We start from the raw sequence: 27,577 nt of genomic DNA, 5'->3' as shown, positions 1-27,577 counted from the left end.
CACAAAGACACTGTGGTTGGAACCAAAAATCGCACATTTAGACTCATCAGACCAAAGGACAGATTTCCACCGGTCTAATGTCCATTGCTCGTGTTTCTTGGCCCAAGCAAGTCTCTTCTTCTTCTTAGTGTCCTTTAGTAGTAGTTTCTTTGCAGCAATTCAACCACGAAGGCCTGATCACACAGTCTCCTCTGAACAGTCAAAGCTGTGTAGAAATTATAATGGACCTTTGCAGCTCACTAATAATCACCAAAATTAAAGATAGACAGTCAGGGATTATTGAAAATTCCACAAATTATGGATTAAGGACAATCTTTTGCAAATTTTGGCTGTGAGGCTAAATCAGTGCGGCCCTCCGGACCTTGTAGAAGACCGAATGCTGCCCCCGAGCAACCTTCCACCCGACTGAATAATATACTCTACAAATCTTGCCATTAGCCCAATGCAATCAAATATATATAGGTTCAAGAACAGGAATGTTATTCTCATCCAATTAAATCCAGCCCAACCACACACACCTTGTCTTCCTCCATGCTAGGAAGATGAACAGTGAAGCAAAAGTAGATTTAGCAACCTGTTAAAATTCAACACCCCCATCTCTCCAAGAGACTAAAAAGGCTTAGGACTGACTTCAGAATTTAAAGTTTTTGTAAATTGAACCAAGGAGAGTTACTATAGCAACACTGCTGCCAATGGCCTTTGACTTGAGTCTCTTAGCAGATTTGACAAAAGGGTAGTACTCACTTGGTTCAGATGAGAATGAACTCACACTGCTTACAGCTAGAGTAGCCACAAATTGAAATAGGCCACGTGAGATGAATCCAAAAGTGTGACAGGCGCAGATGGAAAAAATACTATTGGGATTTCATTAGTATTCAATGATGTGCTGAAGGAAGTTAGTTTGACAGGCAACTCATTTAGGACGCCACCCTTTCCATTTTGTCCATGATGGTATGGCACAATGAAACACTCCACCCTATATCTGAGGAGACTCACTGACTTGTATTTGCTCATTGGTTAGAGTGCCTTGGTTCAGCCTTTGCCTAAGATACACAATACACATCTGGTTATTTTACTTGTGGTAGAAAACAAACACAAGTAGCCATTCTTAGGCCAGATAGGCAGGTGTTTTCTCCTGATTTCCCCAACAATTCTCAACTTCTCCTGAGGCTTTTTCTTACACAGCCCATCACTGTAATACAACTTTCAAAACAAACTACAAGCACCAGACAGACCTGCCGTGGTGATATTTAATGTTTTCCAGTTGAACGAGGAATAATTCATGTTTTCTGCTCTGACAATGAAGAACTCCAATTAAAAGATTGTAGCAAGTGAATGTTAAATTGTAGTTCTAGAAATTAGACAAATATATACAAACATTGCTATCTACAGTATATCAAATTGAGTTTTTAAAAATTGGATAAACGGTCTCTCTTGCCAGACAGTGACTGGGGAAGAGAGACTACATTAGGGCTCTCCAACCCTGTTCCTCGAGAGCTACCGTCCTATAGGTTCACTCCAACCCTTATCATCACACATTATTCTAATAATTAGCTGGTTGATAAACTGAATGCTGTTAGTTACAACTTGGGTTGGAGCGAAAACCTAGCTCTCCAGGAACAGGGTTGGAGAGCCCTGGACTAGACAAGTACTGCCATTCAGAGGAACAAAACACAAAACGTATAATTCTCTGCAGACTCCCAACAGTAGTTTGATATGGATTCATTCAGAATCATTCAGTTAAGAAGTTTGTGGAACTGCAACCTGATTTACCATCCATTGATTATATGGACCCCTACACACTGGTTATACCAATGCTTAGAAGTGTATTCTAGTTATATTGCCCAAAAACAGTACTTACTGGTCTCTGGACTAAAAGGAGAAGTCATAACGCTCCCACAAACCTGATTGTTCATTTACTAGAACGTGCCTTCAGAAAATATTCACACCCTTGACTTGTTTCACATTTTGCTGTGTTACAAGTTAGGATTAAAATGTATTTAATTATAATTTTTTGTAAATGATCTACACAAAATACACTGTAATGTCAAAGTGGAAGAAAAATTATAATATTTATTTCGTATCTTTATAATATATATTTTTTTAAAGTCCTAGTCCTTGTCGATGACAAGCATACTCATAACATGATGCAGCCAACACGCTTGAAAATAAGAAGAGCGGTACTCAGTGACACTCAGTGTTTATTTTATTTTATTGAATATATAAAACATACAAATCTACTTGCAGTGAAGCCACTCAATATATACATCACATTAGACATCAACAGTGTCCCATCCAGAGCGACCCACAGATGAAACCAGTGTCAACAATGCAAAAACCAGAGGACAACAAAAATCATAACAGCAAGGCCAACTGAATATGTTTGAGTGCATTTGTGGCACGATTTACGTGTGCACATGTTTGCATTTGAATGAGTGTGTGTGTATATGCATGTGTACAAACACCTGCAAGGTATCAGCCTCGGGCAAACAGGCATTAACTCTAACAATACTGCCCCTCAGTGTCATTCAAACATACTTTTTGTTATGTTTTATTTTGACTTTATATTTTCACTTTTATCTTTGACCGTCATTCTATCCCCCGCCCAGCAACTCCACTCCCACTTGTCTCCAATTCCACATCCCAACCCTCAGCTTCTCTCAGCCCATCCCATCTATATCTCTGCTGGCCACCCTCTTCAGATTTCTTCGCACCACATATATTTCAACTATGCTATGATGTTTAACATACAATTTGAATCTAATTTAATAGAGTCCACAGATTGCAAGTTAAAGATAAATACTTTCACTAAGAGTATTAGTATATTAGTAATTGACTGGCCCGGTCTCTCCAGATCTCCCAACAATACTATTTCTACAGTTAATTTTAGATCAATGTTATTCATTTTCAGCCATTCCTGAACCTGAGACCAGAAACAGGCTGAGGGCAATACCAAAACAAATGGTCTATTGATTCTGTATCCTCACAACAAAATCTGCAGAGCTGCGATAATTGTATGCCACAAATATTCAACATTTTGTTGGTGGCAATAATTCTGTACAATAATTTTAGCTGTAAAGCAAAGTCTTGAATCTTGTGTCGTTTTATATATCAACGGATACTACCTGTACCATGTAATTGGTTCATCAAAAATCTCTTCCCAACTATTTTGCAATCTGTATGGCACAGCTGTCAACGTGTTGTGTTGAATTTACCCCAAATATAACCCTTTGTATTCAGGACATCAAGTTAAAAAACAAATTGCCACATTTTTTGAAGTTTTACTTTAGTCCCTTATTGCAAACGGGATGCATGTTTTGGAATATTTTTATTCTGTACAGGCTTCCTTAGTTTCACTGTCATTTAGGCTCCTATTGTGGAGTAACTAAGATGTTAAATTTTTTACCCATCTACCAATAGGTTCCCTTATTTGCGAGGCCTTGGAAAACCTCCCTGGTCTTTGTGGTTGAACCTGTGTTTTAAATTAAATTCTCAACTGAGGGACCTTAACATTATCTGTGTTTGTGGTACAAAGATGAGGTAGTCATTCAAAAATCTTGTTAAACACTTATTGCACACAAGTGAGTCCATGAAACTTATTAAGCACATTTTGACTCACATACTTATTTAGGCTTGCCATAAAGGAGTTGGACACTTGTTGACTCAAGATATTTCAGCTTTCATTTTTTATTAATTTGGAAAACTTTCTACAAACATAATTCCACTGACATTATGCGGTATTGTATAGGCCAGTGACACAACATCTCAATTTAATCCATGTTAAATTCAGGCAGTAACGCAACAAAAAGCGTAAAAAGTCAAGGTTTGTGAATACTTTCTGAAGGCTCTGTACGTCAAGGTAGAAGAGGTAATATAGTCCAATATTGCCTCCCATAATCAAAGATCACTCCAGTGAATACCAATGAGATACACAATTAATACATTCCAGGGAGTTGAATACATACAGTAGCTGCCAAATAGATTGTCACCCTTGCACTTTTCCTAAATAATTCTCTATTTCTTTTCAAATAAATTATATTTAAATAAAACTGTCACCACACCTTATTGGATTTTCACATTTATTTTTGCTAACTTAAGTTTCAAATTAATTTAGAAAATAAAGACAAATGGCATGGACAAATTATTGCCACCCTGGAGCCAGTACTTGGTTGCACTGCCTTTGGCCAAGATAACTGCCAACAAATGCTTATTGTAGCCATCAATGAGCTTGTTGCACCTTTCTACTGGCAATTTGGCCCAATCTTCAGTTTTTGGACGCTGGGTTGAACATTGGACTCAAACACCTGATAATCTGCTGATTTCATGATGCCATGCTCACTTTCAAGGCCCCAGTATCAGAGGCAGCAAAGCAAACCCACAGCATTATCAAACCACCCTCATCTTTAATTGTGCTCTTTTCATTGAATGCTTAATTTGGTCGCCAATAAACACAGCACTGATCTGTATTGCCAAAAGAGCTTTAATTTTGTTTCATTTGTCCACAGAACATTTCCCACAAGATTAAGGCTTGTTGAGATGGGTTTTTGAGAAATTCAATCAGGCTATCTTGTGTCTCCTTCAGCATTTTAGTCTTCCTATTTTTACCTATGACCAAATGAAGCTTACAAAGAAAATAACACCCTCCCTACAATCAAACATTGGGGAGGTTTGATAGTGCTGTGGGGTTGCTTTGCTGTCTCCGGTACTGGGGGCCTCGAATGTGTGCAAGACACAGTATCATGAAATCAGCAGACTACCAATGTTCGACCCAGGGTCCAAAAACATACTCCGTTGAAGGTTGTGGGTCTTCCAGAAGGACAACGGCCCTAAACACACATCAACAACACCATGGCATGGTTTAAGAAGAAACACTGGTCTGTTCTAGAGTGGCCAGCGAAGAGATGAGGTCTGAATCACATCCATAACCTATGGCGAGAGCTGAAAACAGCAGTTGGTGGAGGGCATCCCTCAAACATTGAAGAATTAGAACAGTTTTCTGCTGAAGATTGGGCCAAATTGCCAGTAGAAAGGTGCAGCAAGCTCATTGATGGCTACAATAAGCATTTGTTGGCAGTTATCAAAAGTTATTCTAAATGTAAAATGATTTGATAAGAAATAGGGAGAAAAAGTCCAAGGGTGACAATATCTTGGGCCACAACTGTAAGAGTAATGGAGCAAAAGAGACCCTGTCTACCCAACAACAAAGGAAAGTGGAAACTAATTTACTTATGCATGTACTGTACTATTTATGTAAGTTTAAAGCCTAATTTGAACAGGGCCCAAAGCCAACTTCAAATGGTAGTGGATATTACAATGTTTAATGCAGTAAAAGTCCAGCTGTAAAGAGGGGAACAAAGCAATGTGGAGGATATTGAGAGTCAAATTGGTACAGTACTTGTGTGTCTTTATGAACTCATCACCTCTAATCATGGTATCATCATCATCATTTTAATTTCAAAATCATTACCTGTCCATCTCAGATTGGTTCTTGAATACTACAAAATCAACCTTCTGATTTGAGTGTAAACAACTCCTGTTCCGTGTTGCTCCATCCTTTCATCAGCAAAGGATCAGCTCTGATCAGTGGCTGGGATTCTGATTGGTCGCTCCCTGCTTGATGCTGACCCCTGATTCCCCACCCCCCTCCTCTCTGTCAGGCGGTGGAGAAGGTGAAGCGGGTGACGTGGCGGTACTGCTCCCCTGGTCTCAGCAGAGCATCGGGGAAAGAGGCCTGTTCATAAACATAGGGTCACAACGTCAAGGTCCCACCTGAAGAACAGGACACAGGAGGGTCACATTGAAGACAGAAGCAAGGTTTCTGTCTGTGTCGTCTTTTGGAAGACTCATTGGCAGGCTAAAACTGGTTGCTAGGTACATGCAACTATAGAATTGGTTGCTAGGAGGTTATGAGTGAATATGGAGGAGTTCTTTCTGTTGGCCCAATGTGTGACATGACAGACAGCTACATTGAGTCAGTATCTCAATGTGAGGTTCAATGGATGTGCTGAAGGAACAAACACACCCCACTGGGCACAGACCTCAATTCAACGTGTATTCCACGTTGGTTCAACCAGTGTGCGCCCTGTGGGACACAAACAAACATACACCCGCACACATGGTGTTTCCCATCACATGGACACAGTCAGGTTTAAGGAACTGGAGAAGTATCTGAACAGAAAAAGGGAACTGAGGTTAAAACATGGACTGGCTGACATTGTTCAGTCTGAAGAAGACAAGAGGCAGAGTTCAGTTCAAACCTCTCCATGTGAGGGTGTGTGTGTGTGGCTACCACTCTCTCCTCATCTCCTGTTTTGACTCATCCTGCACCCTGTGTTCCCACCCACACTCTCCTTTCCTCCCCCTCACCCTGTTTGCTCCAACTGCAGTGTTCTCTGGCTCCCGTATGCGCAGCGGTTTGATACTGTATGTATGTATGCATGTATGCAAATGGAAGTGCTTCTCAATCTGTCATTTGCCTGTGCACTTTGTTCTTGAGCTCAATCCAATGCAAATGGCCGTATCTCTGCATGGGTCCCTGCCTCTCCTACAGTACAGAAGGGCAGGGGCCAGACCTGGCGCTAGCGAACTCTGAATGTTACCCACGTAGCGGCAGGATACTCAAATGGCTGTAATTACCGGACAGCAAACCCACCAGAAGCTGTTAAAATCTCAAGCTGACAGCACTTTTGCACTGTTTGCACTGTAGCTGTATCCAATCTACCAAGACGGCAATATTTTAAGGGTACTGTACTGTACATAAGTCCTCAACTGGCAGCTTCATTAAATAGTACCCGCAAAACACCAGTCTCAACGTCAACAGTGAAGAGGCGACTCTAGGATGCTGGACTTCAAGGCAGAGTTCCTCTGTCCAGTGTCTGTGTTCTTTTGCCCATCTTAATCTTTTATTTTTTTTGGCCAGTCTGAGATTTTGGCCAGTTTGAGATCTTTTTCTTTGCAACTCTGCCTAGAAGGCCAGCATCCCGGAGTCGCCTCTTCACTGTGGAGGTTGAGACTGGTGTTTTGCGGGTACTATTTAATGAAGCTGCAAGTTGAGGACTTGTGAGGCCTCTGTTTCTCAAACTAGACACTAATGTACTTGTCCTCTTGCTCAGTTGTGCACCGGGGCCTCCCACTATTCTTTCTATTCTGGTTAGAGACAGTTTGCGCTGATCTGTGAAGGGAGTAGTACACAGTGTTATAAGAGATCTTCAGTTTCTTTGCAATTTCTCGCATAGAATAGCCTTCATTTCCCAGAACAAGAATAGACTGACGAGTTTCAGAAGAAAGTTATTTGCTTTTTGCCATTTTCAGCCTGTAATCGAATCCACAAATGCTGATGCTCCAGATACTCAACTAGTCTAAAGGCCAGTTTTTTTGCTTCTTTAATCAGAACAACAGTTTTCAGCTGTGCTAACATAATTGTAAAAGGGTTGCTGATAATGGGCCTCTGTATGCCTATTATATATGTAGATATTCCATAACAAATCTGTAGCTTCCAACTACAATAGTAATTTACAACATTAACAATGTCTACACTGTATTTCTGATCAATTTTATGTTATTTTAATGGACAAAAAAATAGATTTTCTTTAAAAAACAAGGACATTTCTAAGTGAAAACAAACTTTTGAACGGCAGTGTATGTATTTAGGGATGTGTGTGTGTGCATGCCTTCATGAGTGCTTGTGATTCCCTCTGTTTAAGCTAGCCTTGTTAGCCAGGTTTCAAACACTCTTCTTGCCTATATGCAAATACCCACATGGAGTACATAAACACTTGGAATGACAGAAATGGGGCTCATAGACCTGTACAGATAAAATAAAATGTTATTGGTCACATACACGTGTTTAGCACTCATGAAGGCATGGCAAGTGGTACCGGAGCACCAAGTCTAGGTCCAAGAGGCTTCTAAACAGCTTCTACCCTCAAGCCATAAGACTCCTGAACATCAAATCAAATGGCTACCCAGACTATTTGCATTGTTGTTTAAGGGCTTGTAAGTAAGCATTTCACTGTAAGATCTATACCCGTTGTATTCGGTGCATCTGGCAAATAAAATAGGATTTGTTATTGTGGGTGTAGCGAAATGCTTGTGTTTCTAGTTCCGACAGTGCAGTAATATCTAACAATTTCACAACAAATACCTAATACACATCTAAGTAAAGGAATGGAATTAAGAATATCTAAATATATGAATGAGCAATGTCAGAGCGGCATAGACTAAGATACAGTACATAGTATAGAATACAGTTGTACTGGTCCTTCCTCCTGCTCATATTTAATTCACTCTACTGACACTGTGGGCAAGAAGAGAAGCTGTGAAACTAATCTCCACAAGGCTAGCACAGCAAGAGGAATGGAGGAACAGGATTTATGGAAATCAACCTCAGCCTTCTCCTACTTAAAAGGCCAGTCTTCCAGCCCAGAATTCAATTTCTCAGAGTTTGATATGGATGGATGTAAAGACAAAGAGAGCCTAGAGAGAAAGATGGATAGAGGTGAGGCAATAACGTGCAGGGCAGGCGAGAAAGGACAGAGAGAGAGAGGGAGAAACAGTGATGGAGCGAGAAAGAGAGAGATGGGGAGGAGAGAGAAGAGACAGTCCAGGCGAGGGAATGAGTTACAGTGAGGACAGAAGAGAGGAGTATACAGTGCTCAGTAAATCTTTCATGGTCTCCATAGCAGGCACTCCCGTTATAAGCTGATGCTGTGATTACTCAAGCAACAATTACTGCCATATATCTGCTGGCAGCACAGGGGGCCAGCAGAAAGAGAGGGGCAGAGTGCATTATAACTACAGAGGAGGATTGGACAGCCTTCACATTTTGCTGCCTTAAAATGAAATCTAATAAGGTATTACATATTTTTTGTCCTATAGATTTACACAACCTACTCCACAAGTGAAAGAAAGTTAGAGAACATTTTCCACTTAATAAAATAAATGAAAATGTCTTAATTGCGTATGTCTTGATGTCTTCACCCCCCAGAGTTAATACTTGGTGGAAGCACCTTTGGGAGCCATTACAGCTGTGAATCATTTTGTATCAGATTCTACCAACTTTGCACAACTCTTAGCTAGGGCTGTGGCGGGCACGAAATTGTCAGCCGATGATTGTCAAGCAAATAACGGTCGGCCTCATGGTAATTGACTGCTAATTAACATAAACACATTTAGCTTCTCCTGGCTTCTACACATTAGAGTTAAGTGAATGCCAAGAGTGTACAAAGCTGTCAAGGCAAAGGGTGGCTACACTGAATGATCTAAAATAGATTTAGATTTGTTTAACACTTTTCTGGTTACTACATGATTCCATATGTGTTATTTCATAGTGTTGATGTCTTAACTATTATTCTACAATCTAGAAAATAGTAAAAAATAAAGAAAAACCATTGAATGAGTAGGTGTCCAAACTTTTGACTGGAACTGTATATTCCTGACGTAAATCTGATTAAAACAAATGAAGGACAAGCTTTGCATATTGCTGTCCATCAATGATTCCCAACCAAATTTACTGAGCTTGAGCAATTTCTACAAATTGTGCCTTCAGAAAATATTCATACCCCTTTGACTTATCCCACATTTTGTTTTGTTACAAAATGGACTTTAATATATGTTTCTCACCCATCTTCACACAATACCCCAGTGAAAACATGTTTCGACATTTTTGCAAATCTATTTCAAATTAAATACAGAAACATCTCATTTACATAAGCATTCACACCCCTGAGTCAATACTTTTTATTAACACTTTTGCAGAGATTACAGCTGTGAGTGTTTCTGGGTAAATCTTGGGTAAGAGCCTTCCACACGGATTGTACAACATTTACCTATTAGTCACATCAACATTCTTCTGTCAAATGGGTTGTTGATCATTGCTAGACAACCATTTTCAGGTCTTTCCATAGATTATCATGTAGATTTAAGTAAAAACTGTAACTCGGCCACTCAGGAACATTCACGGGTCTTCTTGGTAATCAACTCCTGTATAGATTTGGCCATGTATTTTAGGTTATTGCCCTGCTGAAAAATAAAATAAATGAATCTCCCAGTGTCTGATGGAAAGCAGACTGAACCAGGTTTTTCTCTAGGATTTTGCCGGTGCTTAGCTCCATTCTATTTATTTTTTATCCTGAAAAACTTCCCAGTCCTTAATGACTTCAAGCATACCCATGTAATATGTTCTATTGGATTTGCCCCAAACATAACACTTTGTATTCAGGACACAAAAGATGTATTGCTTTACCACATTTTTTATATTACTTTAGTGCCTTGATGAAAACAGGATACACACTTTGGAATGTTTATATTCTGTACAGGATTCCTTCTTTTCACTCTGTCAATTAGGTTAGTAATGTGGAGTAACTACAATGTTGTTGATCCATCCTCAGTTTTCTATCACAGCCAATAAACTCTGTAACTGTTTTAAAGTCACCATTGGCCTCATGGTGAAATCCCTGAGCGGTTTCCTTCCTCTACAGCAACTGAGTTAGGAAGGACGTCTGTATCTTTGTAGTAACTGGGTGTATTGATACACCATCCAAAGTCTAATGAATAACTTCACCATGCTCAAATGGATATTCAATGTCTGCTTTTTTTTAAACCCATCTACCAGCAGAATACCACCCTGTATCCCACTGCTGGCTTGCTTCTGAAGCTAAGCAGGGTTGTGGTGGTTGGTCCCTGGATGGGAGACCAGAAGCTAAATACCCAATCTAGCACTCATATGGTCACCTAATCATCCCCAGCTTACAATTGGCTCATTCATCCCCCTCTCCCTTGTAACTACTCCCCAGGTCATTAATGTGAATTTCTTCAGTCAACTTGCTTGGTTAAATAAGACTCAACCAATAGGTGCCCTTCTTTGCGAGGCATTGGAAAACCTCCCTGGTCTTTGTGGCTGAATCTGTGTTTGAAATTCACTGCTTGACTGAGGGACCTTACAGATAATTGTAAGTGTAGGGTACAGAGGTGAGGTAGTTAAGCCAGCACCATCCCACTGCTGGCTTGCTTCTGAAGCTAAGCAGGGTTGGTCCTGGTCAGTCCCTGGATGGGAGACCAGATGGTGTAGGAGGGCCAGTAGGAGGCACTTTTTCCTCTGGTCTAAAATAAAATATCCCACTGCCCTTATTGTAGGGGTGTTAACCCTGGCTGAATTCCCAAGCTGTCCTTCAGACCATCGCAGTCACCTAATCATTCCCAGCTTAAATTGGCTCGTTCATCCTCCTCTCCCCTGTAACTATTCCCCAGGTTGTTGCTGTAAATGAGAATGTGTTCTCAGTCAACTTACCTGATAAATAAATAATTCAAAAATCATGTGAAACACTTATTGCACAAAGAGTGAGTTCATGGGACTTCTTGAGCACATTTTTGCCCTAACAAAGGGGGTTGAATACTTGTTGACTGAAAACACTTCAGCTTTTCATTTTTAATTAATTTGTACAAATTTCAAAAAACATCATTCCACTTTGACATTATGGGATATTGCGTGTAGGGCAATGACAAAAAAGCTCAATTTATTCCATTTTAAATTCAAGCTTTAACACAACAAAATGTGGAAAAAGTCAAGGGGTGTGAATACTTTCTGAAGGCACTGTATGTTGCCCTAACAGTTGTGCAAGGTTAGTAGAAATGGATTCAAAATGTTTCACAGCTGTAATGGCTGCCAAATGCGCTTCCACCAAGTATTAACTCTGAGTTGTAAGCACATATGCAATCAATACATCTTTCACTTTGAAAATGTGAACTAGGTTGTGTAGATTGATAAAAACATTTACTGTGCAAGGGGTTTGTTGACTTTCACTAGTGACTGTATGCTGTCTATATGGGCAGTATACATATGGGCAGTATATCAAACATTAGGAATGCTTTCCCTCACAACAGCTTTAATTTGTTGGGGTATGGACTCTATAAGGTGTCGAAAGCATTCCACAGGGATGCTGGCCGATGACTCCAATGCTTCCAACAGTTGTGTCAAGTTGGCTGGATAGCCTTTGGGTGGTGAACGATTCTTGATACACATAGGAAACTGTTGAGCGTGAAAAACCCAGCAGCGTTGCAGTTCTTGACACAAACCGGTGTGCCTGGCACTTACTACCATACCCGGTTCAAAGGCACTTCAATATTTTATCTTGCCTATTCACCCTCTGAATGGCACACGCAATCCATGTCTCAAGGCTTAAAAATCATTCTTTAACCCAACTCCTCCCCTTCATCGACACTGATTGAAGTGGATTTAACAAGTGACATCAATAAGGGATCATAGCTTTCACCTGGTCAGTCTGTGTCATGGAAAGAGCAGGTGTTTTTAATGTTTTGTATAATCAGTGTATATGATTTGCTGCTTTCTGCAGCACACAAACACAACCTCATCAGATTTAAAAGGTATATCAATAACAAATGTCTGGTTCTTTAAAATGCATGATTACAGGGGCCAAAGTGTAAATGTACAGAGCAAGGGCAAATGTTTCAATAATAATGCCATGAAGTCCATGAGGCTCTCATCTCTCTATACTGTATTTCCAACCTATGTGTAAACCTGTACTAGTGAACTGCTGGTCAGTTCAGCCATGCAGGAGTGTAACTCTAGCCAAGGGCAGCCAGCTCACTGATAAGCAGAAGGTGCCCAATGAATCAAGAGCACAAGAAGTCAAAGCACTCTATTACATTGCATGCTACAGGGATTAGGGGCTCTGGCGACAAGGAGAAAACTCAATACTTGGGCTGTCCCCGACAAACAAAACAAATCTTGTCGTCCAGTTCTTTCGACCAATTGATTGGTCGAAATGTTTAAACATATTTTTGTGTATATAGGCAGACACACTCTATGTGTTTGAATAAAATCAACTACATATGCACTGAGCTTGTCTGATGCTTTAAAAAGCACACGGTTTTTATCAAATAATTAAGACACACACATGACTCAAGAACGAGCCCAACAGTCACACCGTGTTAAAAGAATAACAGCGAGTCTGCTCTAACGGGAAAAAAATTATAGCATATCAAATATTAAAAACAGCCAAATCTGTGACATTGCTTTATCCGACATTTTGACGTTGCATGCGGCTTGGTGCTCACGGAATCACTAGGCTATTAAACAAACACTCAAACAGGTAACAGAAGCTAGCCTTATTTCTATAGATATACATGGATGATTTATAAAGCCATGCACATTTAACAGGAAGTCTATTGATTATAGACCTAATTAAATTGGGGTTACCTCTCCTCAATTTTCTTAGACAATTAGGCTAAGACCAGGGCTGTTTCCTCGTCTCTGCTGCTGCTGCCTCCACCACATTGTTCTCAATCCTAATGTGCTGATTTGTTAGAAAATAATATTCGATTTATTAGTGTTGAACAATTATTTTGCATAACACACCCAGTCACACACGCGCACCTACACACTTTCCACCCGTTCTCCATTCCCCCTCTCCTTCCATCTGTAAAATGGCCTCTTCCCCTCCCACACACTTCTGACCACAATCAATTTCCCATGATTCCAATCTGTGCTCTTACAAAATCTCCATCAACTCACGGAACCTGTCCTCTGCTCTTACACAACCTTCCTAAACTCCTTTACATCAATATTATATACACCACGCCCTTGAATCTCTTCTATACACCAACTACAATCTCTACATTATGCTTTTACTGTCTATACACCAACTACAATCTCTACATTATGCTTTTACTGCCTATACACCAACTACAATCTCTACATTATGCTTTTACTGCCTATACACCAACTACAATCTCTACATTATGCTTTTACTACCTATACACCAACTACAATCTCTACATTATGCTTTTACTGCCTATACACCAACCACAAATCTCTACATTATGCTTTTACTGCCTATACACCAACCACAATCTCTACATTATGCTTTTACTGCCTATACACCAACTACAATCTCCATATTATGCTTTTACTGCCTATACACCAACTACAATCTCTACATTATGATTTTACTGCCTATACACCAACTACAATCTCTACATTATGCTTTTACTGCCTATACACCAACTACAATCTCTACGTTATGCTTTTACTGCCTATACACCAACTACAATCTCTACATTATGCTTTTACTGCCTATACACCAACCACAAATCTCTACATTATGCTTTTACTGCCTATACACCAACTACAATCTCTACATTATGCTTTTACTGCCTATACACCAACCACAAATCTCTACATTATGCTTTTACTGCCTATACACCAACTACAATCTCCATATTATGCTTTTACACCAACTACAATCTCCATATTATGCTTTTACTGCCTATACACCAACTACAATCGAGTTACACCATTCGAGCCGTGAAACGTTTCTGCTCTCATGTATACCATCTTCTAACTGTAACTGACTGCCATTGCCTTTAGGTTCTGCTTTACACGGAACCCAAACCGGCTGTGCGCATGCGACATCGTGCATAAATGTATTTTATCCCCCCACACCAAATGTGATTACTACACGCAGGTTAAAATATCAAAACAAACTCTGAACCAATTAAATTCATTTGGGGACAGGTCGAAAAGCATTCAACATTTATGGCAATTTAGCTAGTTAGCTTGCTGTTGCTAGCTAATTTGTCCTGGGATATAAACATTGAGTTGTTATTTGACCTGAAATGCACAAGGTCCTCTACTCCGCCAATTAATCCACACATAAAACGGTCAACCGAATCGTTTCTAGTCATCTCTCCTCCTTCCAGGCTTTTTCGTCTCTTGACTTTATATTGCGATTGGCAACTTTAATAAATGATTTGCATTACCGCCACTGACCTCGTTCGTATAACCAATGAGGAGATGGCACATGGGTACCTGCTTCTATAAACCAATGAGGAGATGGGAGAGGCAGGACTTGCAGCGCGAACTGCGTCAGAAATAGAACTGATTTCTATTTCAGCCCATGGCAATGCAGACGCTCGTTGGCGTGCAGCCTGTTAGACTTCAACTCACCCGTTACAGCTCATCAAAGCAGTACACATAATTACAAAGCAAGTATGATGAGGATGATTCACCATATGAAGGTCTGTTGATCAGTATAAGTCCATTTGATTTTACTTTCATGAGAAAAATCTGTTTGTAACTAAACTGCTGGGCATTTGCAATGTTAGATACAAAGATAATCTAATGAACTTCTAGGCTTAATTTTTCAGTAGCAGTGTCATTTATCATTTAGTTAACGGACACATCATTAATGTCGTACCTTAACAGTAGTTATTCAAAAAAATACTAGAGTGGTGAATGAATAAGTCAAGTCTTATTAGAGATAATGGGCTGTGAGGAGAAGGCTCAGGAACAATTCAAATGTGTGTGTGTGTCTTAGCAGCCTGCCTTGCACTGATTAAAATACATGTCGACCCACCAGACTTAAATAGGAGAAAGAGTACTGACAGTGTGTAATGTTCCTTGTCAATACAAAGTCTACAGCAGCAGTAGTTAAGCCCATAGGTAAACCACGACTGTGGCTAAACATCAACTTTCATTCTGCAAGTATTTCTCTATGGTTCCTGCCTACACAGACTACTATTATTGAACCATGGCCAAGTTAGCTGGCTCTTGCTCTCCCCTCTACCGCTGATCTACTCCATGCATTAGTGAAGGACTACCTTAAAGGACAGCGTACCTGGTTGACAGCGTCAGGCCAGTTCTGTGTCTCCAGGCAGAAGGCACTGTGTTTAGGATAAGAGGCCCCACCCTTTCCTTTAAAAGAGCCATCCAAGAAGTTGGCTGTGTAGAACTGGACGCCGGGCTGAGTGGTGCTGACCTCCATAACACACCCACTCGCTGGGTGAAATACCCTAAAAAGAGAGAGGGAGGGCAGAGGTGAGGGTATGGTAGGAGAGAGACAGTCACTCAGTTATCCAAGGTTGTAGCTCGGGCACTGTGCAGTGTTCATGCATTTTCTATGCTCTGAAAGAGCACTACTGATGCTTTATCAAGAAACAGCAAGACTGAACTGTACAGCCCAACATAGTTTGGCCTCACCTTGCACACATGCGCTCTGTCCAAGCATCTCCAGGTGATGACAGGCAGAAGTTGTGGTCGAACCCAGGCCCAGGCACTTCTTTCAGCCGTGGTCCAATCAGAACTGGCCTCCGAAGGTCAAAGGGTGTGTGCTCCACTGGTCTGACCTCGCCTGTAGACAGAGCAGGGATTGAGCTGGGTAAGACCGTTTTGACATGAATAGGGCTGAGGACCTGGACACATCACCTAAATTAACTGGCAAACATCCAACGCCAATAGGCTTTCAAATTCATTAGCAAGGAGACAGAAAATGAACTGAGAAAGACACACATCACTGACGATATTTGATTATGTCAAACCATCTAAAATAAACTGACATTAAGCTCCCAATTCCATTGAATGTATTCTCCCTTTCCTTTAGGAAATACCTTTGTAACATAGAGAGTGACTTTAGGAGGTGGTATGAAGGACAAACAGCCCCTTTCTCCTTGACAGCATACTAATGTCAGATCACATTCTCGGTCTTATTAAATGCTGAGCAACTCAAAGGCTTCTCAGAGAGCCTGCCCACCCCCAAACCACCTCCTCGTTGATCCCCTTGCAATTTCACAGGCCAAAAATATCGCCATGACGAAAGTGGCTATCAATCAGATCGGCTTCCTCATTTATCCAGTGTCTCAACAGGAACTGAGACAGGAAATTAAACTGGTGACATGATACAGAGGGCCTTTCACATGCACAACAAAAAACTATCCAAACAGACAACACAGAGAAGAAACAAATACAACCACAAAGATGACTTAATTAAGTGATTACGTATGAAGAAAAATAACGTGAAGGCTCCTCAAGGTTCTATCAAGTGGCAAACTGGTTTGTGGGATGTATTCTAGTCTGGATCAGTGAGTTGTAAACTGGTTTAGAGTGTTTAGGGGCTGTTGGTATAACGCTTGATGTTCTGGTATGGTAAGAAGTATCTTAGTATGGACTAGAGGGCAGCAGGTGCATTTGTGTGGTGGTGGTGGTGGTGGTGGTGGTGGTGGGGGGGGTTGGGGGTGGAAGGGATAATGGATTCTAGATTAGTGTCTGGTTTTCCATTCCGATTTCGATTCATTTTATGTTTTTGCAAGGACACAATCGCTCATTTTCTCTCTCGATATGGAGGTATCAGTCTGGGTTCGCATCTGACCACCTGACCTCTAACCCCTGGGCCATTCAAAATGAAAAATACACAGGTGCTCCAACAGGCTCTTACTATCAATTTCAAACAAACAAACAGAGGCATCAGCTGGAGCAAGCAGAACATGTATCTAGAATCTCCATGGACTAACATTTACTCTAAATCCCAAAGCCCAATTTACTGCGGCTCCAAAACCGACTCTAAAAATAAACAGTCATTAACTATTCTGTCTGCACCATTAGGCCGTCCCACGGGGCGGACTGGTAATTGAACTGTAATGAATGTGTTTATTTAAAGGTCTGCGAGAGCTTGGATAGGTTAATCTGGAGTACGTTAATGATTATTCTAAAACTCAACAGCGTTAGACCTCTGTCTAGTAGTGATAGTCTCATCTTTAGGAGAGGAGAAAGAGAGAGAGAGAGTGGAAAAGGAGACTGACATTGATAAAGACAGACAGAGTCGGTAGAGAGAGATAGATGACTCCTGTATTTAGGAGAAGAAGAACTGGCTGTCAGTCACTCTGCTATAATGGCCATTTATCCCTTCTACAAACAAAAAAAAGACTAGGATTCACCATCTAGTCCTCCATACCTGTGGTATTACCATTCAAATGACCCTGGCAACATTAACCAATAGGCCAAAGGCCTAACCAACTTCTATTCTATCCGTTCCTAGAGAAAAGATGACTGTTCTGTGCAAATCATTCACATTTTCATTGCGGACTGTTTTTGTGTAATTTAGGCACTCTAGGAAAAGATGGAAAAATCATTATTTCACACTACATTTTAGGCAGTGCTGTGGTCCCTCCACTCATGTGGGTGAAACATATCCGTTTCTCTGTGGCGTAACGTCATGCAGACATTGCTAATGGAGCGACGCTTGGACTCCCTACTAAATTATTACTGAGTCGTGCTGCTCTCCCCAGCTGCTCTCGCTCTGCTGATTAAGCCTGATGGAAGATTACAGCCTGAATCCCATCAATCCACTTCCATTATGTTGCACTGTGTCAAGTCTTTGACATCCAGTTAACAATCTATAGTCTTATTCAGGCGATCTAGTATCGTCTAGCCTCATGCTGTGCCCTAAATGTTATACTAAAGTCAGAGAGAGGGAGAGAGCGAAAGATTACATTTTGGCTGAAATTGCTTTCTGCTATATAATCAATTCGGGCAACTGATAAAGTAGGGGGTTCTTATCAGTGTGTGTTGATGCAGACTTTTAAGGCCTTAACCTAAATCTTTCCCAACAGTTGTTTAACCATTTTTTTTGTTACTCTTCTACAGATTATAATTTGTAGAGCGAGAAACAGTGCGAGGGTCCTGGAGCACACTCAATCTGAAGACTGAAGGGAAACAGTTGTCTGCTATCTGATGCATCCGACTCTAACATGCATCAGTCAGAGTCGTATTTCTGAGTTTGGAGAAGATTGTTATCACAAATTTGCTCTCCTAGAACAGAGGCCCACAGGTTGGGTCTGTCTGTCTGTAAGAACACATAACCGCAGCTTCCTGACAGCTCAGTGTGTCTGTCTGCAGGGTGAGGGTCACACAGACAGGTCAACACCTCATCCTCATTATACACCTCAACAGGGTAGGAGACGTGATGCACACAGAGTAAAGGCTAACTTGACTAGTGCAAACATTCTCTCTTTAATACAAACTTATTCCAATTAAAAATCATTCAGCTGAGTCATGTTGTGTATGTCTGACATGCTCACTTCTGAGAGGTTGGGGTTAGAATAGGGCAGGTAATATTCTATCCATGTAATTATCCTATCTGGTATTTTATTCCGGGAGCTTTTGAGACTATTCTATAAAAAGCAGTTTTTTTTCCCCTTGTGATACAAATATCATTTATTTAAAAGAAAAGTGTATTTTTCTCTGTTACCAGTGGGGATCATGACGTCATCTACAGGCAAGTATGTTGGAGCGTTGATGGACACTTCATGGTCGTATATGTCAGCTGAGCCCTGCACGCACACGCACACACACACACACACACACACACACACACACACACACACACACACACACACACACACACACACACACACACACACACACACACACACACACACACACACACACACACCTTGTTACCATGCTGATGGATGCTATTAAACAAAGCTCAGTTAGCGTTAGACTAAAAAGCACCTCAATCTCAGCCCATGCACACTTCTGAGACACTGTCACTCAGAACGTGCACCCTCTTGAAACACTTTCATTCAATAACCCCGTTACCACTCCGTTGACAGCAGAAGAGACAAGGAGATACTGAGGAGGAGGTGCGTATGTGTATTCCACAACACAATGCCTGTGGGCAGTCAATAACCAATCACACTGCAATCCCAAGATGACGTCTGATTTAAATACTGACACAGAATAACACAGCTAACAATATAGAAAGAGTCTGCTTTTCTCTGCCACCAAGGAGCCTTACCAGTGATTGGCTGGTTCTATCCATACATTTTTAACATGATTTCATTGCATAATTGTCTGACAGAGGACAGCTCCTCCTCATCGTCCTACCTGTCCAGCCAGGTTGAAGTAAGAGTGGTTGGTGAGGTTAATGGGGGTGGTTCTAGTGGAGCGGGCCTGGTACTGGATGCTCAGTGTGTCCCCCTCCAGGGTGTAAGTGACAGAGGCCTGCACCTCCCCGGGGTAATTCTGGTCTCCGTCTGGGCTGTTGAGGGTGAGCCGCACCCCGCCCTCCACACCCTCACTTCCCCATATCACCTGGAACACAGCACAGCACAGGGGCAAATCAATAAATCAATTACATTTGAGTCCTTTAGCAGACGCTCTTATCCGGAGCGACTTACAGGAGAAATTTGGGTTAACTGCCAAAAAAGTGATTCCCCAGTTCTGCCTCAAATCCATGAGCTAATCCTGTATGAACTAGAGCTGAATTCAAATCTTACAAACAATGGAACACCTTTGTTATCATCTCCCAGCATTATTGTGTTTGACCTTAATCCACCGTCTAAATGTTCTGAAAGTGTTCTGATCCTCCATGGCCCACACTGCAGCTGAATGTTATAATAGGCACTCAGTTACTAGAGAGAGGAAGGGAACGAGAGGAAGGGAGGGACAGAGACACAGAGACAGAGAGGAGAGAAAGGGTGCGATGGGAGCTAGAGGGAGAGAAAGAAAGATAAGAGACAGGAGTAGAGGGGTATAAGGGGGGCGACAGAGTAGGGTGAATTGGTCATAGGAGGAGCCTGTCAATAGGGAGCCTGAAGCGCAAGGACAAGATGTGCTAACAACAAGCTAAAAATGGGGTAGCATGCATCTGCAAGGCTCTGATACATCTCCTGGAGCTAATCTCTCTCCAGCCTTCCTTCTACCCCCCTCCCACACTTTCTGCATGCCCATTCTCTCTCTTGCTTTCTTTCTGTACCACAGCAATTCTTCCACCGCTCTCTCAGTGGAGTGCACCGTCAAATCTCCCCAGCAGCGCTTATAAAAATAAGTATTCGCTCCACTGACAGCAGCCAATGTCAAACACTGCCTGCAGTTAATGCGAAGCCCCTTTGATTGACAGCTGGCTCTGGCCCTCTGTAGCTTACTCTCAGCTTGAAATAGGAATGTCATCAAGACTTAAAGTATGATGCAATCTTCTGTTTGCCGCTCCTTTTATAATCCATCAGTTTGTCATCTCCATCATGGTGCTACCAGTGCTACCTGCTATTTACAACTAGCAGCCTTTCAGGGTGCTAGGGATGAGTCATGGTGTGATCTGGAGGACACCTGTGGCTTAGCAAAAAGAACACGAGTGGCCTCTGCATCTGTCTGTAAACAAATCTTTCCATGCTAATTGAGAATGCGACAGTTGCTAAGTGATCACAGTCAGGCCTGGTTGCCATCTCTCTTCAGCGATTACATTCCACTACTTGCCACTCCATAACAGAAGCCCACCATGTCATTGTCGTGTGGCCTTGGTTTCTATCTACAACAGATGTGAATGAGATCCATCTGTGGTCCAAGACAAGCGTGTGAATTGAATGGTGACACTGATTTGTAACCAGAGGACTTCTAGCTGAGTTTAAAAGTGTGGGCTCAGGATTTTGGGCTCATGATTAATCAACTTGACCTGAAGAAACCTCGGGCACTATGGGGTCTATGGGTGTATGAATAAAAAAAGCCTGGATGAGACATGATATGAATAATTCATGATGTTATCTCTTGTATCCTTGGTGATCGGAAACAGGAATGACGACAATTTGAATTTATATCATGCAATTGCAGTGTTCTTGGCGCCGCATGGATAATAGAGTCCGACCCAGGTGAAAATGGAATGATGAATATGACTGATCTATCACAACTCAGTCTGAGCTCTGGTTTATCAAATATCACTGCTCTTCTCTGGATAAAACAAAATATATTATTTTAAAAGTTGTTGAAAGAAAACTAGGACTGCTTTTGACTTTAACAATATTTCTGTTGTTATACCACATTTTCACACTTCTGATACAATCTCCCAGGGAGACGTAATCAAAGAGAATAATCTGATTGTGAATATTCGCAGCAGACTTCAAAGGCGCTAATGTTTGATCAAATCTGGGAAAGATGGAGCTGAATCTGCTAAAAGACTATCCACAGACATCTCACCAGCCAGATGGAACTATAGAAAGGCTGTTGTGTCTGTCCTCTCTCTAGCTGGAGAGTGCAGGGGCTTAGATAGCTTTCTCTTTATGGAGCAGTTAGCAGATACTATAGCCGAGTGCTATTTCCGGGGGCCATTAGCCGAGTTTATAATGCCTATAATTGATTCAGTTGTAATGACGCAGTAGTGAACACTGAGGCCTACGGTTGGATGGTAACGGTGTTTTGTGCAGCACAGCTTAAAGTGGATCCACCCATGGCTTCCATACAGGGCTGATTAAAAGGCATGTAGTGTGACCGACGGGGGAGAACACTCATAATGTGCTGACCACAGAGAAAAACACAGGAAGCATTTTTGTCTAGCAGATTATTGAACTCCTTCATATAACAACAACAAAACAAAAAATATATGACTTATTTAAAAAAAATTGATCCTACTGCTGCAATAAGGCATTTACAGTCGTTCCCTTTGGGCTCTTTATTCCTGTGTATTCTCCTGAAGTCACAGCGCAGCGCCGAGATATGAGGAAAATCAAGGTAATCATTGAGAATGGACTGCACCTCCTACACACTGCAGAAGACGGATTATACCCAGGTCCTCTAAAGAAAGGTTAAGAAAATGTCTCCTGCCCAGTCATTCAGGCTTTTAACAGCACCAGGTTGCTGTCATCATGACACACACTACCTAGACACTTCAATTGCTCTTTTGCACACTTGTCCAGCACTGTCATTTTTTACTTATTTTCATTTGGGGGTAATCAAGAATGATCTCAACTCATCTGTGTAAGAGAGTTGTCAATATACAGTGTATGCACACATGACTGTAAGTGTTAAAAGCGTCTGCTAAATGGCGTCGTACACTACGGTACTTCAATAGTGTTAGTGAATCCCGTCTTAGTATGCAAGTGCATTCCATCGAGATACTTCAACTTCCATTTCTATGCTGCAGTCTGTGTGTTTCCATGGTTCTGTTGGTTGTTTTTACCTTGCTGAAGCCCCTCAGTCCTCCATGGAGGGAGTTAGGTCCATTATTGATGGCCAGTTGATAATCCTTCCCGTCGACCACAAATCTGCCCTTGGCGATCCTATTGGCTACCCGGCCGATAACAGCACCAAAGTACTTGGGGTTGGCCAGATAGCCTGCAATAAAACAGTTGAGCCGTGTCATTGTTTCTCATTCAAGAGTCACACAGATATCGCACATAAAACAGCACATTGGCTCAGTGTTTACCATGCGCATCACATAAAACAGCACATTGGCTCAGTGTTTACCATGCGCATCACATAAAACACTCTAGAGACTTTAATATTTGTAATAAAACTCTTAGCAATAATCAGCACAAGCTACACACTCTCTCTCTCTCTCGATTGGTGCAGGCTCTTTGCTTTTAGTTGTCATATCATTTCACCATCCTGTTATCAATTCCTCCCACCTTTCAGTTTTGATGAAACCATCATTTTTTTATTTTCAGAGGCTGACTTCTGTGTGTCTCCTGCTGACTTCAGTATGTCAGAAACACACTCACATTAGCACTTTAAAACTCATTTTAAGTCATCAGGAGGTCAGTAGGTCAAAGGTCTGATGATGCCCCTCCTCCCAGTTCAGAGACTGCATGTCAAACAATTTACCCCTATTGAGCATAGCTAACATATGTCAAACACCGACCTGGTATCGGAGCATTATGTACTATTCTGTACGTAAATCCAAAACACACCTTTAGTTTGTGTACGTCCATCACCCATTTCATATGATATGTTATGAATTACAATTTGTATTATATGTTAAGAATTAGCTAAATGTGCAATATGTTATGAATTACAATTTGTATTATATGTTAAGAATTAGCTAAATGTGCAATATGTTATGAATTACAATTTGTATTATATGTTAAGAATTAGCTAAATGTGCAATATGTTATGAATTACAATTTGTATTATATGTTAAGAATTAGCTAAATGTGCAATATGTTATGACTTACAATTTGTATTATATGTTAAGAATTAGCTAAATGTGCAATATGTTATGAATTACAATTTGTATTATATGTTAAGAATTAGCTAAATGTGCAATATGTTATGAATTACAATTTGTATTATATGTTAAGAATTAGCTAAATGTGCAATATGTTATGACTTACAATTTGTATTATATGTTAAGAATTAGCTAAATGTGCAATATGTTATGACTTACAATTTGTATTATATGTTAAGAATTAGTTAAATGTGCAATATGTTATGAATTCTAGCTTGGTCGCTAGGTGGCTAACGTTAGCTAGCTGGCTAACATTAGCTAGACTAGGGGTTGGGGTTAAGTTTAGGAGTTAGGTTAAAGGGTTAGGGGGTTAGCTAAAAGGGTTAAGGTTAGGGGAGGGTTAGCTAAAAGGGTTAAGGTTAGGGGAAGGTTAGCTAAAAGGGTTAAGGTTAGGGGAAGGTTAGCTAAAAGGGTTAAGGTTAGGGGAGGGTTAGCTAAACGGGTTAAGGTTAGGGGAAGGGTTAGCTGAAAGGGTTAAGGTTAGGGGAAGGGTTAACGAACATGCTAAGTAGTTGCAAAGTAGCAAGTAGTTGAAAAGTGGCTAGTTAACTAAAATTGTCTTTGATGAGATTTGAATTCGCAACCTTTGGCTTGCTATATGTATTAAGTAGTTTAGGAGTTAGATTAAGGTTTAGCTAACATGCTAAGTAATTGTAAAATATATTTAAAAATGTAGTTGAAAAGTTGCTAAAATGTCCTTGAGATTTGAACTGGGCGGTCGTTGCTAGAAGTTATACACCAACCCTTGTTTTTGTATTAAGTATTCATCTGTCCTATGTAACCATACCAAACATAACAAATCATTCAATTGAGTGTCCCGGATTTACATTTACTATGTTACGTCTAGTCTATGAGACCAGGCTGCGAACACTGGAAACTTCCAAATATTGCGCTAACATTAGTTAGCCATTGGCTCGCTAAACTACCTCTAACTTCCTTCATACTGGACACAGACACATATAAATGGTATCTACGATTTCATCTGACTCTGGGGAAGTAGATAAAGGAATCATTGGCAAAATCCCGAAGTATCCCTTTAAGTCAGCTAAGCATGGAGGAATTCAAGATCAGCACTTACCCTCAAGATCATCATAACCCAGAACGATGTCATTGACCTCTCCATTCTTGCCTTTACACTTGATGGCTGTTATGATGCACCCTAGTGTTATGATTTCCACTGTGATGTTAGACGATTTCAGAATCCATTTCTGTACACGTCCTTCTCCCGGTACCTCACCGAATTCCTCCATTAGTACCAGTGCCATGTTGCCTCAACGTCAGACTTATCTTTGACACGATTTCTCACTTTGATCATATGAACTTGCACGCGGAAATGGTAAATTGTCGTCAATGGGTAATAAAGATACAATAGGCTTGTAACATTCTCACGTCACAAGAAACTTTATTGCAAGTTCCAAATGAAAACACGTGCGTAAACTGCTACACTACAACACAAACCATGGACTTTGCAACACAATGTACAAATGTTCAATGTTTATGATATTTGCGTCCGTATTTTATGACGTAATGATCAATGTCATCAGAAGAGGACAGAATATTTGTAGTTCTATACATTAACAGGAGCGTGAGGTTATTGCAGTATACCTACCATACTTATCAGTATATGTATTAGTAAGTAAACGTAACTGTTTTCACACGATTAAGTAGACCCACAATAAATGTAATAATATACATCTTATTCAGAGATTAAACTGACAGAACCAAGAAATGAATCAATTTGATCTGTTTTCCAAGTTCTCCATTCCTGTAAATGACCTCATCAGTCGTTTGTGTGTTGCGGTCCCAGATGCCCTTTCCTGATGGCCATTATGGCAGCACATGTTTTAGGCAGCTGTGCTCTTGCAGGATCTAATCCCATGGTCCACTGCATCTGATGATCTACTTTCACTGTTGCTCGGCCATGCCTTCAGTAGAGGGCACAGAGGGCAGATCCAGTCATCTCTCCCCAGAGAAACAGACAGGGTGTTGAGATGCCATGAACAACAATGGGTTTTGTCATCTGGTGTGATGTAACAATGTTAACTCCACATCCACTGGAGATGTCATGTCACACCTGAGGGGCTTTTTCCTACCCACATGACAAAAATAAGCACATTTCTACCATTCAACAACACATGGAAGCATTCTGAGGGTGGAGCACAGTGAGTGATGTTTTTTTTAAAGCTCCCCCTCTTCCCTTCCTATCAGCAGCCGTGGTGGAGTCCGAGGCCAAATTGGTTCAATTAAGATAATCATTATTTTAATCAGGTAGCAAACCACTCAAACAGCCTCCTGAGACGGACAAAGACTAAAATAACCTTCAGTCAGAGAGAGAAAGAGAGGGGGGTGGGGAAAGAGAGACAAAACGAGAGGGAGGGTTATATCTGAACTCTGACAGAACAAAGCATCAGGCTGACCACTTACAGATAGGGAAATTAATTGCTGATTTATAATTATGTCAAATGCAATGCTTTACTCTTCTACACTGTGCTGATAACCACAATTATTCCATCAAAAAAGTGTGTGTGTCCGTCTCTGTCTGATGTGTGTCTAACTACAGATATCTGTCTGGGAACTATCAAAGAGCAAACATTCCCAGAATTGAGCTAGCAGCTGAATCACAGTCTGAACTGCAGCCCCTACCATGATGTAGCCTGCTAATCCAATATTCACTGGCAGGGATGGTGTATCAAAGGCACACAGTGACACCTTAATTTTCACATCACATGGATGGAGAATAATAATGTGTTGTGATTCAGCTATACCTACAGTGCCTTGCAAAAGTAATCATCTCCCTTGGCCTTTTTCCTATTTTGTTGCATTACATCCTGTAATTTAAATGGATTTTTATTTGGGTTTCATATAATGGAAAATAGTCCAAATTGGTGAAGTGAAAAAAAATAAAAAATAAAACTTGTTTCAAAAAAATTATACAAAAGAAAAACAGAAAAGTGGTGTGTGCATATGTATTCACCCCCTTTGCTATGAAGCCCCTAAATAAGATCTGGTGCAACCAATTATCTTCAGAAGTCACATAATTAGTTAAATAAAGTCCACCTGTGTGCAATCTAAGTGTCACATGATATGTCACATGACCTCAGTACATCTACACCTGTTCTGAAAGGCCCCAGAGTCTGCAATACCACTAAGCAAGGGGAAACACCAAGTAAGCGGCACCATGAAGACCAAGGAGCTCTCAAAACAGGCCAGGGACAAATTTGTGGAGAAGTACAGATCAGGGTTGGGTTACAAAAAAATATCAGCAACTTTGAACATCCCACGGAGCATAATTAAATCCATTATAAAAAAAAATGGAAAGATTATGGCACCACAACAAACCTGCCAAGAGAGGGCCGCCCACCAAAACTCACGGACCATGCAAGGGGGGCATTAATCGGTGAGGCAACAAAGAGACCAAAGATAACCCTGAAGGAGCTACAAAGCTCCACAGCGGAGATTGGAGTATCTGTCCATAGGACCACTTTAAGCCGTACACTGCACCAAGCTGGGCTTTATGCAAGAGTGTCCAGAAAAAAAATCCATTGCTTAAAGAAAAAAATAAGCAAACATGTTTGGTGTTCGCCAAAAGGCATGTGGAAGACTCCCCAAATATATGGAAGAAGATACTTTGGTCAGATGAGACTAAAATTGAACTTTTTTCCATCAAGGAAAATGCTATATCTGGCGCAAACCCAACACCTCTCATCACTCAGAGAACACCATCCCCACAGTGACGCATGGTGGTGGCAGTATCATGCTGTGTGGATGTTTTTAATCGGCAGGGACTG

At 40.9% G+C, this 27,577-nt stretch overlaps 1 protein-coding gene across 2 annotated transcripts; it reads right to left on the bottom strand.

The window, feature by feature from the left end:
- Positions 1-1,236: 1,236 nt before the first annotated feature.
- On the bottom strand, positions 1,237-26,166 carry galm (galactose mutarotase). Of its 2 annotated transcripts, none has more exons than XM_035795122.2 (7): positions 24,868-26,157; positions 22,743-22,897; positions 19,682-19,888; positions 19,041-19,122; positions 15,998-16,148; positions 15,636-15,810; positions 1,237-5,731 (listed from the first exon to the last, which is right to left on the bottom strand). In XM_035795122.2, exons 1-7 carry the CDS (start codon positions 25,052-25,054, stop codon positions 5,654-5,656), a joined length of 1,035 nt encoding a protein of 344 aa, XP_035651015.1. In that variant the 5' UTR covers positions 25,055-26,157; the 3' UTR covers positions 1,237-5,653. The 2 variants fall into 2 exon arrangements, with proteins under 2 accessions (XP_035651015.1, XP_035651022.1); XM_035795129.2 differs by having other exon boundaries at positions 5,639-5,769; positions 24,868-26,166.
- Positions 26,167-27,577: the final 1,411 nt, after the last annotated feature.

Source organism: Oncorhynchus keta, chromosome 2 (genome assembly GCF_023373465.1).
Source record: "Oncorhynchus keta strain PuntledgeMale-10-30-2019 chromosome 2, Oket_V2, whole genome shotgun sequence".
Taxonomy (NCBI): Eukaryota; Metazoa; Chordata; class Actinopteri; order Salmoniformes; family Salmonidae; genus Oncorhynchus; species Oncorhynchus keta.
Note: the sequence above shows the minus strand (reverse complement) of the source record. Positions and strands in the feature narration are given on the sequence as shown.

What these genes read in the sequence shown, in the direction of transcription:
- galm (XM_035795122.2), bottom strand. Translation starts at nt 25,054, where the DNA reads ATGGCACTGGTACTAATGGAGGAATTCGGTGAGGTACCGGGAGAAGGA. An exon ending in GACTGAGGGGCTTCAGCAAG is followed by an intron (nt 19,889 to 22,742) that starts GTAAAAACAACC and finishes GCTGTGTTCCAG; the next exon opens with GTGATATGGGGAAGTGAGGG. An exon ending in GGCCTGACGCTGTCAACCAG is followed by an intron (nt 5,732 to 15,635) that starts GTACGCTGTCCT and finishes GTTTATGAACAG; the next exon opens with GCCTCTTTCCCCGATGCTCT.